At 42.8% G+C, this 18,222-nt stretch overlaps 1 protein-coding gene and 1 non-coding gene across 2 annotated transcripts in view; one reads left to right on the top strand and one right to left on the bottom strand.

Moving 5' to 3' along the window:
* The window catches only part of St8sia1 (ST8 alpha-N-acetyl-neuraminide alpha-2,8-sialyltransferase 1), a 127,207-nt gene extending 113,235 nt beyond the window's left edge, over positions 1-13,972 (bottom strand). Inside the window, exon 1 of the mRNA XM_026392362.2 lies at positions 13,737-13,972. Within this exon, the coding sequence (XP_026248147.1) occupies positions 13,737-13,972 (236 nt within the window). The remainder of the gene's footprint in view (positions 1-13,736) is intronic.
* Trnaa-cgc (transfer RNA alanine (anticodon CGC)) lies at positions 2,756-2,828 on the top strand. The gene has a single exon. It is a non-coding gene; the product is annotated as a tRNA-Ala (tRNA).
* Positions 13,973-18,222: the final 4,250 nt, after the last annotated feature.

Genomic DNA, 18,222 nt, shown 5'->3' with positions numbered 1-18,222 from the left:
TTCTTTGTAAAATAAGGACAATAACATCCTTTCCATTTTTTTTTATATTTGCTAAATGATAACACCACATAGAGTTCTTAAAACAGTGCATGGCATATGGCAGACACAAAGTAATAACAACTATATCACTAAAAATATCACAGTGTTAAAAAATGAGCTGATCTTAAAGTGTAGGGTTAGACTGACTGATAACTGTGCATGAAAACATCTAGCATGGTGCTTGCACATAATTGGTGCTCAGTAAATGTTAATTAAATCTGAACTTAATTTACCGTGTCAAATCTCCATTTTAAAAGTTAAAAGAGAATTTTTGGATCGTAAGTTTTCAATCTTCAAACCTGATACACTAGGAGCAATCTTCTGGCTTCTTTATTGTTTCTATCCTTGTGTAACAGGATTTTCAGTGGGATTTTATGCTGGAATTATGACTTCAGTCCAAAGCTGAAGATGTGCTGCTAGGGACCCCCAGAGGAGTTAAAAGAGCTGCTAACTATGCAGTCAGCCCCTCGGCAGGGCTTGTGAAGGGAACTCGTGAGCAGCCCAGTCCCACCAACTCCATGACCCTCAGCCCTGAGCAACAGGAAGGAATAACCGCAAGCAAGAGGAACTGTCTGAGGAGTGGAGAGGACCCCAGAGAATCAACGTTGAGGGTGTGTGACTATCATGCCCCAGCTGGCTAGGAGATGTGTAGTCTGCTCCCAAGCTTCCTGAGTAAGACGAAAAGGAAACAGGAAGCAATTAGCAGTAAGAGACAGACTATAAATGGTGAGAAAACAGTACAAGACATTCATGGTCAGCCCCCTAAACAGGGAGTCAGGGCTCAGACATCTTGTTTGTAATGGAAAACCTTGCCCTCCTACTTGAGATGAAACTGAACTTGAGCATTTCCTATTCCTGGAGCCTACAGGGACCTTTAAGAAACAGTGCACAATGACTGAGCTTTGAGAGGGAACAGAACCTTATCCGGGGGTAACTGTAATAAATCTTTCCCCTTTTATATGGAGTTACTGAAAGCACATGAAAGAGAATACACATAGAAAAAGGGAAATGGAGGGAGACCTCATGGGCCAGCACTGGAGGGGCACATCTTCAATGGCAAAATGGCAGCAGGCTACCACAAGCATCTGGCTTTTATATGGCCTTAGCAGAGCCAGGTCATGGAGGTGCTGGTTACTTTCAGAGGGCCCTCTTGGCAGGCAGGACCAGGTCATGGAAGTTTAGGGTGCTGCGGGAGGACAGGTGGGTATCCTTCAATTACAATCAAGGATCCATTATGAGGTCCATATATACAAGTATCCTATCTCTTGAAGTTCAGAAAACCACCCAATTTCAGGGCAAGTCATCTCTTTACTAGTTTTCTAAGAGGTGCCAAACCAGAGAACCAATCCCCCATTCTCAAACCGAAGCACTGCAAGGAAAGACTGGGAGAAAAGATCAGCCATGGAATGCCATGTTTTATGGTGAGGCTCTGGCCTTTCCACACCCATGGAAAGGGAGGCAAGGGCTCTCCTTCCCCAAGAAGACCACCAGCCAAGTGAAGGGGGCAGCGGGTCAGAGTCGACCTGAAAGCTGCAGTCCCCAGCCATGGATATGCACCTCCTCCTTGTGCAGTCTGAAGCCACAGCTCCCAGAAGGGGACAGAATGTGGCTCCACAGCAGAGAACACCCTTCCTAACTTCACTGCAAACCCTGCAAAGACCCCAGGGAGCCTGAGCAGGAACAGACGGAAGACACAAGAGGCTCCACGTAGCTTTCAAATAACACAACTGAGCCAAGTGCCAGAATGGAGCTGTCCCAACAATCAAGATGGATAAAATTAATAAAATCTGGCCAGGTTGTTGAGAGATCCGTTTAGGACCAGCTATGTGGGGAATGGGGGCCAGGAGGTCGATCTGAGGTGGCACAGTTACAGCAGTTATAAGGAAGAAATAAAATGACCTGCTCTTTTTATCCCTAACTAACACTCAGTTCAGAACTTCCACAGTCTCAGCCAGCCCTCCCCTTCCTTTCCTTTATGACTGCAGGGTGGCTGGTCAGATGGAGAAGAGTTGCTTACAAAGTGTGCAATCCTATCCAAGCCAGTCTGCCACTCAGGCGCTTTGATTCTACCAGTAATTGAGCTTTGCTTTCCCCTATGGGCTCATGTATCTTCCAGCAATGTTTTAAAGTGCTTTCCCTCTCTAACATTTCACATGTTGTGTGGGTTAGCATGAGTTAGAAGGCATTAGACCACTAAACTGGGATACTTAGTCCAGACCGCTAAAACAGACCTCCTGCCTCACAATCTTGATGCAGGCTTAACATCGAATGGGCCAGGGGAGTCACTTGGGCCCTTTCTGGACTGTACCAAATACACACATAAATGGCTAAATTCTAAAAGTGAACATAATCCTATGTTTGTTTTTTTCTTCCATTAAAAAAGGTGAGAACCAGGCACAGTGGTGCAGTCTATCATCATCCAATGACAATGGGAGTTTGAGGCAGGAGGATCGCAAGTTCAAGGCCAGTCTTGGTGTCTTGTTTTATTAAAAACTTATTTGTGGGCTGGGGATGTGGCTCAAGCAGTAGTGCGCTCACCTGGCATCCGTGCAGCCCGGGTTTGGTCCTCAGCACCACATACAAAGATGTTTTGTCGGCCAAAAATTTAAAAATAAATATTAAAAAATTCTCTCACTCTCTTCTCTTCTCTCTCTCTCTCTCTCTCTCTCTCTCTCTCTTAAAAAAAGCTTATTTGTTAAAAAAATAAAAAGGGACTGGGGATATAGCTCAGTTGGTAGAGTGCTTGCCTCGCATGCACAAGGCCCTGGGTTCAATCCCCAGCACCACTAAAAAACAAAAAGGACTGAGGATGGAGCCCTGTGATAGAGTGTCCCTGGGTCCAATCCCCAGTACTGCAAAAACAAACAACAACAACAAAAAATATCTGAGAGGCTGGAGAACATTGCTGCTCCTCTGTAACGTGCGCTGGGTGCTTGCATGTTCCATGGGGACAAGGCCCCTCGTGGCTGAACACCATACTCTCAGCAAGTCGCACTGTATTCTGCACATAGAAAGCACTGAATACATCTTTGCTGAACAAAAGATTGAATGAGGGGGTGAATCTGTAAATTGGCAGTGAGTTTTGCATAGCCTTCACATTAGGCAATAAACAAACAAGACAATCCTTAAAAGTACTCAGCTGTCTGCTGAGCTTTTGGACAATCTCATTTTCGTTCATCCAACAAATATTTATTAGACACTTAGTAAGACTCCTGTATTCAGTCAACTTATCACTGTGACAAACACCCAAGAAAAACAACCTCGGGATCGAACAACAGTCCATACTAGAGGGAGAAAGACTGATTTGGGCTCATGGTTTCAGAGGTTTCAGTCTATGGTTGACTGGTTGACTGGCTTTGGACTTGCGGAAGGCAGAATATGATGGCAGAAGAGGGTGCAGAGAAGATGCTCAGCTCATGGCAGTCAGGAAAGTGGGGAGGACAGAAAAAACCATCTTCCTGGCCATGTCCCAGTGACCTCAACTAGGCCCCGCCTCCTGCAGTGTCTCCTATCTCCCAACAATCCATTCCAATTAATTTTTTAATTTTTTTTTTAGTTGTTGGTGGATGTTTACTGAATTTATTTACTTTTTGTGTGGTGCTGAGAATCGAACCCAGTGCCTCATACATGCTAGGCAAGTGCTCTACCACTGAGCTACAACCCAGCCCCCCATTCCAATTACTAATCCATCAAATGGATTAATCCACTGATGAGGTCAGAGTCTTCATGATCCTGTCAACACTATCTAAAAGCCCCACCTCTGAATACTGCTGCCTTGGAGACTGACCGCTCACTTCAGCACAGGAGAATTTGAGGAACACTTCACATCCAAACCATAACAACTATGATCAGAAACATATGTGAGACTCAACTTCTGGTCCCCAAACACCAGAGACACAAAGTAGATAGTCATTTCTTACAGGTGCAGGAGAGCAGGTCCCAGGATAGTGATGGTGGAGGCCAATGGCATCACAATCACCAATACACGACCTCCAAATGCTGACCCAATTAGACATCATCATGAGATTTTTATCCTTTTATCCCACCTGCATCCTCCGCCAGGTAGACAGGATCTGTTCCCGATTCATGCTTAAGACCTCTAATCAATAGGAGAATGACAACAAAAATCACAGAGTCACCAAACACAATGCTTCTGCTTCAAGACATTTTTCTCTTCCTTGAAATCTCAACCTTATGATAAAGTAAAAGTTGATTTTCCTCTTCAAATAGTTTTATTTAATTGCTTAAACCCTATAAAAATGATGGAAGTGGTATTTTTAAGGCATTGCTTTTTAAATGTTGATGGAACCATGCTAACCATCAGCAGCACCGTAATAAAGAGGACAACCATGAAGGGTGCGGGGATGTGAGCTGCTGCCCTACCTGAGTTCCTATCGGATGTCTCCACAAAGTTCCGAGAAGGGACTCTGCCACAGAGCACCTCCAGTCATGGGAACCTTTCTCAGCTGCCTTGACCTCTTGAAAATTCATCCAGGGGGAATTTCATCATTTAATGTTAGTAATCATTGTGTATTTGCATTTATGCAATCACTATCCATTCCTTTGAAAGGGGAAAAATCCCAAATCCAGCCTCAGCCAAACTCTGGGATTTTCTAAGAACAACAAAAGCCAGTTATAAGAATTGATGAGTTCAATGAAAACAAAACTGTCAAGAAACTAGTTATAAAAATTAATACTAAGAAAATAAACAGGTGAGTGTTCAGGATACCCACAAAGGAATGTTCATCACATCATTATTTATAAAAGTGAGAAACTATGACAATATAAATATCCAAAAACAGTGATTAAAATTTCATCAATCCTCACAATAGATAATCTGACAGCCATTAAAAAGGGATGATATAATGAATATGTAACAGCAAATCCCACCATTATGTTCAACGATAATGGACCGATAAGAAATATGCCGAGGGTGGGGGGTGATCATGTAGATCTACAGATACTATTACTAAAAAAAAGTAATGTATTATCAAACTCATAATAGTTTTGTTTTATTTACACACACAGAGGGCATTGAATGTCTGCAAAATCATACTAAAATATTAGTGACATTTGTTAAGTATCAATTACCTTTTTTTAAAAAAAAGTGTTGCTTTTACCCCTGAAATGCCTGTTATGAGATGCCCATTATGAAAAAGCAGACCTCTTTAAAGGGTCTTTTTATTTTTCTACACTCAGCTATTCACCAGTTACATGGAGGTATCTTTAAGGGGAAAAAAATTAATATGCAAATTTGTCAGTAGCATGAAGAATCTTTTTAAGAAAGTAATTTGTTCCATATGGTATCATGTTGCAAAAAAAATACCTCACAATAATTATTTTCCAAAATAAAAATCAGAAAGCTATTTTATCACAATTAAAAATTACATGAGAAAATGCCAGCAAGGTAATTTTGAGTGAATAAAACAGAATATAAAGCTATATGTCCAAAAGACACACAACGTAGAAACATACACACATGCAAACTAATACACACAAGGGACAGTGTTTACAATGAGCACTTCTGATGGGATTATGGGAGTTCCCTCTCCTTTTTTTTACTGCATTTTAAAATTTTCCATCGTAAATAGGTATTATCCCCCAACCAGACAAGTCATGCTATAAAATTTTTAAATGAACACTGGGGCATAAAATCATGTATATATTTATGATGTCGATAATTGAAACGAGCGCTTTTGTTTAAAGGACCCTATTAGGAGCACCTGGAATCTCTAGCAGTGTGTTCTGTTACTAAAACCCTGAAAAATGGGCGATGGGTGGCTCTGAATCATTTCAGCTTCCTCCTGGCACCTAATTAAAAGAGTGACAGCCCTTATGGTCCTCTCATGCAATGCCACAGCTAGAAGACAGTTCAACAGAAAGGGAAAACAATCCATTGCTCCAAAACTAGTTAATTATCCAAAACAGACAAACTCTAACCCTCGGAACCCCACATCACTCAGTTTCTGATTGATTGAACTCATGTCCCTGGAACAGACTGGATTTTATAAAGTCGGGGACCCTGTCTCATATCTATCACTGTGTCTCCAGCACCTGCTGGAGAGTGAGCGTTCAGGAAACGTGGCTGAATGAGTGCATGGCCAGGTGGTCCCCAGGCTCTGCTCTCTTCCTTAAAATCCTGCAGGACACATTCCAGCACCCTTGGTACTGATGCTGTGGAAGAGGAGGGCATGTCAGGAGGTCATGTTTCATTTTCAGAGATGCTTTTAATGACAGTACAATTATAGCACAGAATGTTTCCCAAGACATGGCTTTTCTCCTCATTATGGATTAATGATTAGCCATTAGTCAGACCTAATTCTCCCAAAGTAACTATTGATACTCACAACTAAGGCTCAGAAAGGCCAAAATATTGTTCAAGGTCACCAAGTTTATATATGACAGACTTAGGATCAGAACCTGATTCTCGGGGGCCCCCAAATCCAGTCCCTTTCCAGGTAGGAATAAGCTCCCTGTCATCTATCTCACCCAGCCAGATGAGGATGGCTCTAGCTTCGATGTTATTGTAATCACAAACCCATGAAGTGAGTTAGCATATACCTTTGCTTTGTCATCTTTCAGGTGACAAAGCAAAGGTACGGAGAGGTTAAGCAACTTGCCCATTGTCACACAGCTCCCAATAGAGTCAAATTATAATGAAAATCTACAAATTATTGTATTTTACTAAAAACCTATCAACTTGATTGTGAGAGACAATGTGAATGATATATAGTCAGTATTACTTCCATGATGATTCACAACCTTATCAAAAGATAAACAGGCCACATACTCTAAACTAATATAAATAATTATTCAATTGATCCAACCATTTTCCTAAAACACTCCTCTCTTAAATGAAAACTAATAGGCTCTCAAGTTAAAAAAAAAAAAAAAAAGCCCACTGCAGTATTTCACTGGAATATTGATTGTATGGTACAAACCAAAGGTATTTTAACCAACCCCATGTACAAGCCAGAAGACAAAGTAAAAGTGAATCTAAATATTTAGGAATTATAATCAAAGCAGAAACTGATAAAATATGTTTCTATCCTCCTCTCTGGACAAATATAACTGCATGATAATCTGAAATACCAGGTTCAAATTTAGACCTCTCAAACTTGGCAAATCTGGTTCTGGAACCTGGGGGACACACCTGCACATGTGGACCCCACACCCTATATCCAGATTCCTTGCACAGCCTCTCCTCCCTTGGAGAAAATCCCTTGGCCATTCCTTGGATGGAAGACTGCACTCCAGCGGGGCAAGCCACCCTCGGAGGGAAGGACAGGCAATGCCCCCACAGAGGCAGGCAGGTTGTAGAAGCGGGCTTGAGTCATTTAGGAAGGTAATTCCAGTGTCCAGAAAGGCCTCACGGATACCACTGAAAAGTACTGAGACTCAGGAGAGCCCCCAAAAGTATAAGGCACAGAGCTTGAAGTATGCTTGCCAGGGCTTCAGGACAGGGCCCTGACAGAAACCCCTGTCACATAAACTTTCAATGGAGGCAGCTGTTCAGAGCCAATATCCTAAAATTCATCCCTTCATGACCCTTCCCTAACCCAGACCTTATACCGGGCACAGTTCATTCACTGCTCTTCTGGGAGGGGGCAATTCCTACACAGACACCTTCTATCTCTGGTCCAAGCAAACTACAGCGCGTAGTTTTCAAACGCAGCTCTGAACTGCATGTATGGTCAGGGGTTTTAAGTCCTGTCAACTGAATGGGCTTTGTTACTCTAGAGCAGTGACTCTAGACCAGGGGCAGTTCTGACCCCCGAGGGAAATGACACTAGGTCTGAAGACCTATCAGGAAGGCTCATTTAGTGGACAGAAGCCAGGGATTCTAGAACGCACAAGAACATTCTCTACCTACAGGACAGCTTTCCACAACAAAGACTCTCCAGCCCAGAAGGACAGAAGCATTGGGGCGAGGAAATTGCTGAAGAGGAAGGGCTCTTTTCCTCCTCTGGTCTCTCATACTGCCACGCACAGTGCTGGATACACAGCAGGTTCTCCTTACATATCTGCTCATTGACCATCTGGATCCATGCCTTTCTAGAACTTTCATTTATGTGATAACTAAAGTAAGTGTGCCAGGAACCATGAGAGGCTACAGAGGTGCACAAAGGAAGGAGCTGCAGTCCCTGTGGTAGCAGAAGCTGGCATACAATTTAGCAGGAAGAGACAAATAAACCAATACTTTAAACCCAGCATGAAATAAAGCACCTGCCGCTACCAGAGATTTGGATATTTTTCTATTTGTTGTCTGACTCTTCTCATTATCCTATAAATTCCAAACCAAGCAAGAATTTTGTTACGTTCACTACCACAGTCCCAGAATCCTCTCCAGTAAAAGCAGTAAAACACCGTTGTTATAATTTTGCATAAAAGCAAGAAATGCAATAATATGTACATGGCATAAATAAACTGAAGAGAAGCTTCTAGGGAGGGAGGAGAGTTCACATGGATAGAGTACTAATCGTATGCTGGAAACAGCTCTGAGCCTTTTTGAACATGTTACCTAATCTTATTCTTGTAGCAATCCTACAAGAAGCCACCCTTCTTGAGGAAATGGATGCTGAAAGCCAACTTGCTCAAGAGCCCAACAAGTGGTAGAATAAAGATTTGAGGACACCTAACCTTGGGCCTTTGCTCTTATCCACCATGATGCACTGTCAAGAGATGGGCAGAAACTGGCCAGGGGAAGGGCAGGAAAAAGTGGCCTTGGAGTGAAGGAATTCCAGGAAATGAGCAAAATCAAGACAGTCTGGCCTATTTCAGGAACTATAGTGAATCTGATATTACTAAAGTACAGAAAAGAAAAGTGATGAAAGATGATGTCGGAGAAAAAGAAATGAGGGCCAGATCATATATGATACGTGCAACAATGTGTCATTTACCCAAGATTATCAGGGAGCAAACATGAGGTTTAAATAGAATAGCTCCAGGCTGGAAACCCAACTCCATCATTTGGTTCATGGATCTCTGAACTTCCACATCCTCATTTATAACAAGGAACATACCATAAACCTACATCATAGAACTGCTCTGGGGACAGAAGAAAACATGTTTAAGTGATTAGAAGTAGGCCTGACACATTTTATGTCCTATAAATGTCACTGATTGATTTGTGCTATTATGATCCTTGGTAAAGTTTTTTTTCCACATTTGTAAATATGCAACATAATCATAGCTAATTTTCTTAAACATCAAAGCTTCTTAAATTGTTGTTTTCCTAATCTATTGTTTCAAAGTAAACTCCACAAATCTCTATCTGAGAAACACCAAATTTACAGCTCACATACACAGAAAGCTGCACCTACCTCGAACCTACCTCTCACCCCGTCTGCCCCTAATGCCCTTCTGTTGCCACCAGGGCAGCTGTGACAACATCTGAAGCTTTTAACATCCATGGATTGAAAAGTAGGGAAAGAAAAGAAGCCATGTAAAGACGGAACAGCTTACAGCAGTATTTTGTTGAGAATTTGGACACAGTTACCACCCATTGAGTTAACAAAATTTTTTAAAAAATCATTTTCCTGAATTATCCCTAATTTCCTGTCCCCAGATCTACTGGTAATAGTAATGTGCTGTTCCTGCTGACAGCTGACAGTCAGTACCCGCTGAATAGTTGAATTTTAGTCCATTTTTCATCAGCCATCACTCAAATACATTCAGAGACTGGGACCTGGACCTGGCTTCTTCTTACCTCCCAGTCCACCACCTTTCTACCAAGGTTTCCATGGGTGACCTGATAACTTTCCACACAGGTAACGTGCCAGCATTTCCAAACCTCTCTGCCTTCACCCTTGCTGTTCTCTCTGCCTGGAACACCCTTTCACCCTCACCTCTTAACACTATCCTTACAAGGCTTAGGACAAACACCACCTCCTCTCTGAACTCTCATTTCCCTTCCCTGGAGAATTAAATGGCATGTTCTACGAACTTGCCCTGCACTTGGCGCACTATTTCTATGGCTACAATGGCCCTGTATCACACAGAGATGTGACAAGTACCACTCTAGGTGCTTTCTGTATGCTTTCAAGTGGCTTTATTACAAAACCCACTTTGTAAATGGAAAATCCACACTCTGAGAGTTGAACTCACCAATGATCATATAACTAGAAAGGGACAGGACCAGAAATCCAACCATGATCTGACAGTTCCCTAAGTATTTCACCCTGCCATGTTGCCTTTCTTTGATGGCCTATTTCCACTTGATTAAATGTATAACCAATATATAATCCCAATATGGGATTATAGTAAATCTCATTGGACTATTGTAAATCCTTTGGTGGCAGAGACTAGGGCATGTCTATCTTTTATAAATGTGGATAATACCCGTTTATGCAAAGTTCTTGTGGAGATTAAATGTGACAATACATATAAGCACTTACAGTCCCAGACAGATAGTCCTTAACCATTCGTGGGTTTCACTGTTGCCATTGTTGTTGCCATGTCTGATGCCAAAAATAAAGCCTTGCAAATATACTCAAGCTGAGGTTCCTCTCTGAGGAGGAGAAATGGGTAAGGGTATAATGGGATAAGCAAACGCTGCTTTGATTTGGCATTTCCCACACTACTTGACTAACTACTCGATCTGAAGCAACAAGAGATATGAAAGCTTTGCTTTAGGGTTATCTGATGCCTTAATCTTTCTATCACTTTGTGAATACTAGGCAAACTTCCTATCTAGTTCCAAACCCTTGCAGCTTTGTCACTTTCTTACTGCCATTTCTTATGCAGTCTGCTAGGTTCTCATCTGAAAAGTCAATACATAGGTTCTGGGCTAGAAGAAGAAGAAAATCACAGATTTAAATGGAAGTACAAATGGCAAAATGAAATCCGAAGGGGCTAGGGTGTAGTTCAAGGAGAGAGCACTTGTCTAGCATGTGTGAGACCCTGGGTACTGATCCCCAGCACTGCAAAAAAAATTATAAATTTAAATCTGAAATCCTGGCAAAAACACTCTTTTGTCTTGATAACATTAAGCAATACTTCAACTTCCCATGCGTGTTTGTTTGTTTTTGTCAGTCAGCCCCTAGTTAGACCGAAGCTCACTTAGTGGGGGCAGTCTTCCATCCCATACACTCCTATCCTCCCGGCCTAACACATACGTAGCATGTTCTAATCACTTACACTGATGGAGTAACTGAAATATTTCTCTGTGTGTGTTTACATCCACACACCTATATATGTGTACATACACATGACATCATTGCACAATTTATAAATAAATGTTCATCTATCTCCACATATACACATTGTATATTTGTTTACATATATTTCTATTTGTGCAGATATTTCAAACTAGAGAAAGATACTCATTTGCCAAAGTTATACCTTAATATAATAAATGCTTCTGGCTGACCTGTGTGATACTTAATAGATATATACTACTACTCATATGCTAGTAATTCAGCTGTTTAAAAGAATGAATCTCAATAAGTATTCAAAGTAAAACAAATGTTTGACTTAACAAATATGAAACTTATCTCTCAAAACTCCTATCTCTGTTAATTAAGTGATGTGACTAGGTAGGGTAGGTATGGACAGATATTGTTTCTCTATAAATTCGACAGGCAAAATATTCCAAATTCTTATGAAAAGGCCAGATGTCCTTATTTAGGTTGTAACATACACTGGAAATTTTAATGATTATTAAGACAAACATTTTCTGGGTACAATGTACTGGACACTTGGCATCAATTGTTTTTTTTTAAAACCTTATGACAACCCTGCAAGGCAGATGTCATTATCCCTATTTTATAGACAACAAAGCTAAGACTCAAAGAGAGAGTAACTTGCCAAAGATATTCTGCATTTTATCATGTCCTGGCACAGGCAATGTACAAATTCAGGATTCTAACCTGAAGCTCAGATTCTTTCCAATAGGCAATAGTGTCTCTTTCATAGTTTTACAGACACTAATTTTGAGAGATATGTTTTTAGGTAGTTTTTATAGTGTTGAATTTTAATAAGTAATTCTCCGCATCTAGAAACCAGACTAAATGACAAACACTGAAGATTACTCCAGGCTAAAGACAGCAAGGATCAAATGTGTCTCAGCAACCATCAGTCTGTATTTATCAGAATAGGAAGCCTTTTCCACTTAATTGTGTCCTCTAAAAAGAGTCTATTCTCGAACAGAGCTTCATTATTCCTCCTTCTATATATAAAGAAAATGGGCCCTTTCATTGCAAACCAATGGGAAGTTCTTAACTCATTTCTGTATATTACTTGGAATAAAGTGCTTCCTGTCTTCAGAGAAAAGAATTGCTAGGTGCTATACCTTTTGCCTGCTTCTCAGTCCAACAATCAATCTTGTGAAGGCGAGAGAAAATTAACCCTGATGTACTTTTAAGGAGAGTGGGGTTATTTTTTAAAACTTAATGATGGTAAAGTTACAAAGGGAAAGGAGTCTTCCTTCCCATTTAAGGAAAACTCAGTTGCCTTCCTCTGGAAGAAATGGCTATATCATCTCTCTGACCTTTCCAGGAGCAGGCCTGAGACAGAGAGAAACCATATATTGTACAAGTTTTTTTTTTTAAATGAATAGACGCTTCTGGACATTTGTAAGTAATGCAGTGAAAAATGTTTACATTGGCTCTCACCTGGCTAGAACCATCCTCTGAAGAGCAGAGGAAAGCCCTCCTCACTCAGACCCGCACAATCAGAAGAGCCAACTTCAGCATCTTCAGCCCTAGGGACTGAAGGGGAAAGGGACCCCTCCCAGTGACTGAAGCAGTTTGTTCCCTCTGCTGGGGAAGGCAGAAGCAGGCAGCTCTGTCTTTTCTTTCATCTAGCTAGCTACATTATTCCTGCTGCCAGGAACTTATTTTCAGAGGCTTACACTAAAATTCCCCCAAAGGAGGGGAAACTACTAGGCACACAGAGTGCTGATTTCCAACCTGGTTTGGTCTTTTGTTTTCTGATTTCAAGTCCCTATCTAAAGTACATCTCCCATCTTCCAGAAGTATCCACATGTCTGAGCCAAGAAAAGGAGCTGGGAGCTTTGAAGCTTTAAAGTACTGAAAATTTCAGCACTCACTCTTCAAAGATAATGACCTTGGGTAACTCATCCTTCCAACGAATCAGTTTGTGGTCTCCATAAGAGGTGAAAATATCTGTTATTTAGAAAGTTGTTGAGATTTCAACATAACAATTGCACAGTTCTGGCTTAGTAGGAGGTCAGCAAGTGCTCTGTATTTGCCGTGGGTACACTGCGCAAAGAAAGGGGAACCTAGTGGGTGTCCATGTTTTCACTGTCCAGGGTTTGCCCATCACTCTGCATTGATTTATGCCACGAATTGCTCACCTAACCTTGGGAAGACACTTCTTACCTGCTTCTAGTTCGCTTTAGCTTCAAATATCTTCAGAGCCCAAGAAATAAATTCTTATTAAGTACAAAGGACTAAGTTATCCCACCAGTTATGGGCAATTGTTACAACTCAGTCTTGGGAAGAAATGAGTATAGTCTTTACCTAGGCAAAGCAGGTGTCTGTATCTCTCTTGGGGTAAGGGGTGGGAAATAGACCCTACCTAGTCTCCAAGTCGGGAACAGCACAAAGGGGATTGGAACAAGAAAGCCTGGATGAAAGGGAAGCCTCTGCCAGACGGTCCTTGTCGGGGACCCTGTCCTCAGCGCACCGGGAGGAAAGGACGCTAGAGGGGAGGAGCCCCAAGGGCAGGAGTACCTGAAGACTCTGGCTGCTGTCTGGTTCCTCCTCCACGCTGTGCCCTGTTGCAGCACCCCCTGCACGATCTCCTTTTCGTTGGGCAGCCGGTAGACTGGGAAGATGTAGAGCCAACAGAGGACCACAACGCAGAGGGCACTGGCTCCCACCGGCAGCCGGGTACGCGGGAACTTCCACGCCAGTATGGCCATGGCCCCTCTGGACGTGTGTCGCCGGGCCTGCCCGCAGGGGTTCATCGCAGCCCCGGCGTCCCAAGGATGGGGGCCGGAGCCTCAGTATAACGTTAGGTACAGTGGCAGCGGAGGGTGCCCCCACCGCGGCCCCCCATACACACACACCTTTTGCTTTCTTGCTTGCACAGGCACGCACACTGCTTCGGCCCCCACAGCCCCAAAGGTCAGCACACGGATTTCTGATAATGCAACTTTTTCCAGTATTTCTTTCTACGGGAAGTGGCCGGCAGATAAGTCACGAGCTACAGTCATGGTCGTTCCCTGCAGAAGGCGGGCGCTGGGGGTCTCCAAGAACCGAGAGAGCGGCGGCAGCGAGTCGCTCCTACCAGTTCTATAGCATCACAGTAGCCCTCCGCGAGGGTCCGAGAAAAGGCGCGGCTGGCTCTCAGACATTTGGCTCGCAGCGGCGTCCCCTTCTGAGAGATGCTCCTTCGCCCTTCGCCGCCTCTCCCCGCCTCCTGCGCTGCTGCGCCGCCAGGCACCCCCCCAGACGCGCTCTCCGCGCCGCGCCAAGTCCTTGGAAATTTCCACCTCGGCCCGGGACCGCTATCCTGCCCCTGGCTTCTCGGCCTCACCCGCCAGGACCCTCGCTCCCCACCCCTCCCGGAGAAGAAAAGAACTCGGTCTCATCAGTTAATTCAGCCGCGCGCCGCAGCCTTCCGCTGCGCCCCGGACTTCGCAGACAAACGCCCCGGGATTGGTGGAAATCAAGGTCTCCCCCGCCCTCCCCCACCCGCAAAATTGCCTCCTTCGACCAGTTTAGATCCGCGAAGCTCGCCCAGCGCGCGCACCCTTCTCTCTTGCCCTTGTTCTCTGGAGATAGAGGCAGACAATAAAAACAGCAGCTCCCTTAAAAATACATATATATTCTCCGAGTGTGGCAGAAACTGGCTGACATTCCCAGCCCTTCGATGCGCGGCTAGTGGGTCGGGGCTGCTGCTGTCACCCTCCTGTAAGTGGTTGGTTATTGACCCGCAGCGAGTCGCGCGGAAGCCAGCGGAGATTTATTCCTTCCTGGGCCCCTAACCCCATTAACCGGTCCCGTAGCCGCAGATCTAGCAGACATCCCAATTTCCGTGCGCGCTTGCGCGCGGGGACACACACACACACACACACACACACACACACACAAGAAGACACACTCCCCACTCCCGATGCTCACGGGCGCGAGCGAGCGCGCGCATATGGAGGTGCGTGCACACCCGGTGCTCGCCTCGGCCCTGCAGGGAAAGACATTGCTGCATTCAGATAAGCAGGCGGCTGGTGCCCTAGCACGCAGACCTCGGATGTGAAATGCCTCGGAGGAGGGTTCCCTTCCTCAGTCTTGTAGATTAAAGGACCGTTTATTCTTAGCAGTGCTTCTCGCTCCCCGAATAAGCTTTACGGCTCCCTAGACCTTGGAAGAGTGCCTCTCGCCTGGACCTGCCTTGCCCAGAGAGCCAGTATTGGCCATTTCTTCTCTTCGGAACCGCAAACACATATCTCGGGTACCTCCTAGCGGTTGCCTATTCTATTTGCTTAAGCATCTTGTCAAGCATAAAATGTGCAAGGACAAAGAAGAAACTCTGCAGCCTGCCAACCCGGTCAGCTTAGTCATCGCGAAACCAAAATGCAAGGCCATATTCCATTTGCTCAGCTGATGAAGCTTCCGTGCCTGGGACAGCCTACACTGACTCCTTGGCGGCCTGGGCTCTTTTTCTAGCATCTTTCTCAACCAAGAGGTGGAACTGGAGAACTTGGTGCAAAGTTATTTACTAAACACGAAGTAGGATACCAAATGACTGTAGTGTCATTCCCTCAACACTACTGTGCTCTCTTAAGACAATGACCCACTGCCCTCCATTGGCAAGCATGTCCCAGAAATCTCTCTCCTACTTAGGTCAATCCATAGTCACAAGAGAAATCTTGAAATCCCAAAGCTACATCTTACCACAGTGGAGCTTAAGAGATTCTTTCAAATGAAGATCACCTCAAGTCCTACAAAGTAACCAGCCAGCCCTCTTTTGTTCTAGAGACGAAGAAGGGGGAATAAAGGAAACTTCTTCAGTTGCCAGAACTTGGATAAATCACTCACCACTTTTCCCTCCTATATTTTATATAAAACACAAGCCATCCCAATTTCTCTTTTCTTCCCCAAGTCCAAAGGATACTTGTGAAGTAAATAAAACAAGCTAACAAACGAAAATAAGGTATATTACATTTATGAAGGTTATAATAGTAATTGTGTTGAATGGGGAAATATTTATGTGGCAATTAACTGCAATGTGCTGTTTTCCTTTCTTGTTGTCTCTTGCCCCTCTTTGCAGTTCAAATATATTCTCTGATTTTCCTTAGCATGTGGCATGGATTGGCTGTGAAGTGTCCCCCCAAAGCCACTGTGTTAATGCAGGAATGATCAGAGATGAAAGGCTTAGATTATGAGAGCTGTAATCTAATCAGCTGATTAATTCATTTGATGGAAGTAAGTATGGGGGTGGGTGCTGCCCTTGGAGATTACATCTTGTCCCCTGGATTCCTTTTCTCTCTCTCTCTCTCTCTCTCTCTCTCTCTCTCTCTCTCTCTCTCTCATCTGCTCCTGCTTTCTGACTGTCCTGACTGAACAACTTTCCTCCCCCATCTTCTTTCACCACCATGATGTTTTGCCTCATCTTGAACCCAGAGCGATGAAACTGAACCTGTGAAACTGAGTTCAAGGTAAATTTTTTCTTCAAAAAGTTATTCTGGTTAGGTATTTTGGTTACAGCCATGGAAAGCTAACACTGCATGAATGCCAAATTTAATCAGGTCATTCCCGTCACCCTTCGAAGTGCCAGAGGGATCACTTCTGTCACTATTGTAATCCATATGCCTGGAATGTATCTTTTCTCTCTCTCCATGCAAATCCAATGCAATATTCAAAGCCAGGCCAATTAGCCATGAATTTCTCATTCAATGATGTGTTTCCAGACCACCTAAACTACGGTTTCATGGGGTAGGAACTCAACAAACATTTGTAGTTTCTCCTCCTGTTTCCTTTGACCTCCTACTCCAAATGCAGAGAGAATTTGCTGACTCTGATAATTGATTAGACACTTAGATGAGTTGTGTTGTGTTGCAAGCATTTTTCATATGTAACTTTGCCTCAGCCACTGAGTAATAAAAGTATTTGTTCTCAAATATCAAGTGCCTGTATTTTTAATATAAATTAGGACACAAATGTCATGTCTACATGTTTTGGGGAAGAACAAGAACAATATTTTATTTTAGTTATGTTCCTCCAGGTACCAACTCAGATCTGACAACATAACATACTCAAAAATAATTGTTACTTGAGTGTATAAAATTTACAGGTTCAAATTTGCTTAGACCATTGATAATGCAGCATTGTTTAAGGCAAAGTCTAAATACCCAAGTGTTACTATTTTAAATTAAATCTATTACCTGACTTATATGACTTTTAGAAGTGGCTTTGGTATCCTTTTATACTTCTGCTTATGAATGCAGTTAGAGGACACAAATAGGTTTTGCCCAGGGACTGAAAAGCACTTAAAACTGTATATAAGTGAGGGACTGGGGCTGTGGCTCAGCAGTAGCGCACTTACCTGGCATGTGTGAGGCACTATGTTCGATTCTCAACATCACATACAAATAAATAAAATAAATAAAGGTCAACAACTAAAAAATATTTCTTAAAAAAATAAAATAAATAAATAAAGTTCTATCAACAACTAAAAAAGTATTGTTTTAAAAAAAACTGTGCAGGTGTTTATTGAAAAATATAGAGGCAGGAGTGCCACAAAATGAGCCCAAGCTTTAGGATCAGACTAGACTGGCTCAAATTTCATTTCTGTCACTTACTAGCTCTGGATTTTGAGCTATTAGAGAAACTCTGAGCTTTGTTTTCCCCACATTTGTAATAATAATAATATTCACTTTGTTATTGTGAAATACACACCTAAATGATAATCAGCAGAAGTAATTCATGACTACTATCTTACCAATGTCCCCAATCTTCTTTTAGAACAATGTAAGAGTGGAAGGAAGAATATTCTAATGTATTTAGTCCTAACAAATACAATAATGTTGATATAAATACTCCCTTGATAATATTGTATTATCACTATCCTGTCTACCACAACCATTCAGCAGCTCATAAAAGGTCCTACAAGCACTAAAGACTTTTCTCTCTGTGAAAAACTGTTACTTGCCTTTGTAAGTAACCTATTGAACCAGTAAAAATGTGCTACTTTATTCTTTAGGTAAACTTGATGCCA

The sequence above is a fragment of the Urocitellus parryii genome, chromosome 5 (genome assembly GCF_045843805.1).
Source record: "Urocitellus parryii isolate mUroPar1 chromosome 5, mUroPar1.hap1, whole genome shotgun sequence".
NCBI classification, from domain to species: Eukaryota; Metazoa; Chordata; class Mammalia; order Rodentia; family Sciuridae; genus Urocitellus; species Urocitellus parryii.
This window is presented reverse-complemented; position numbering and strand designations above follow the sequence as displayed.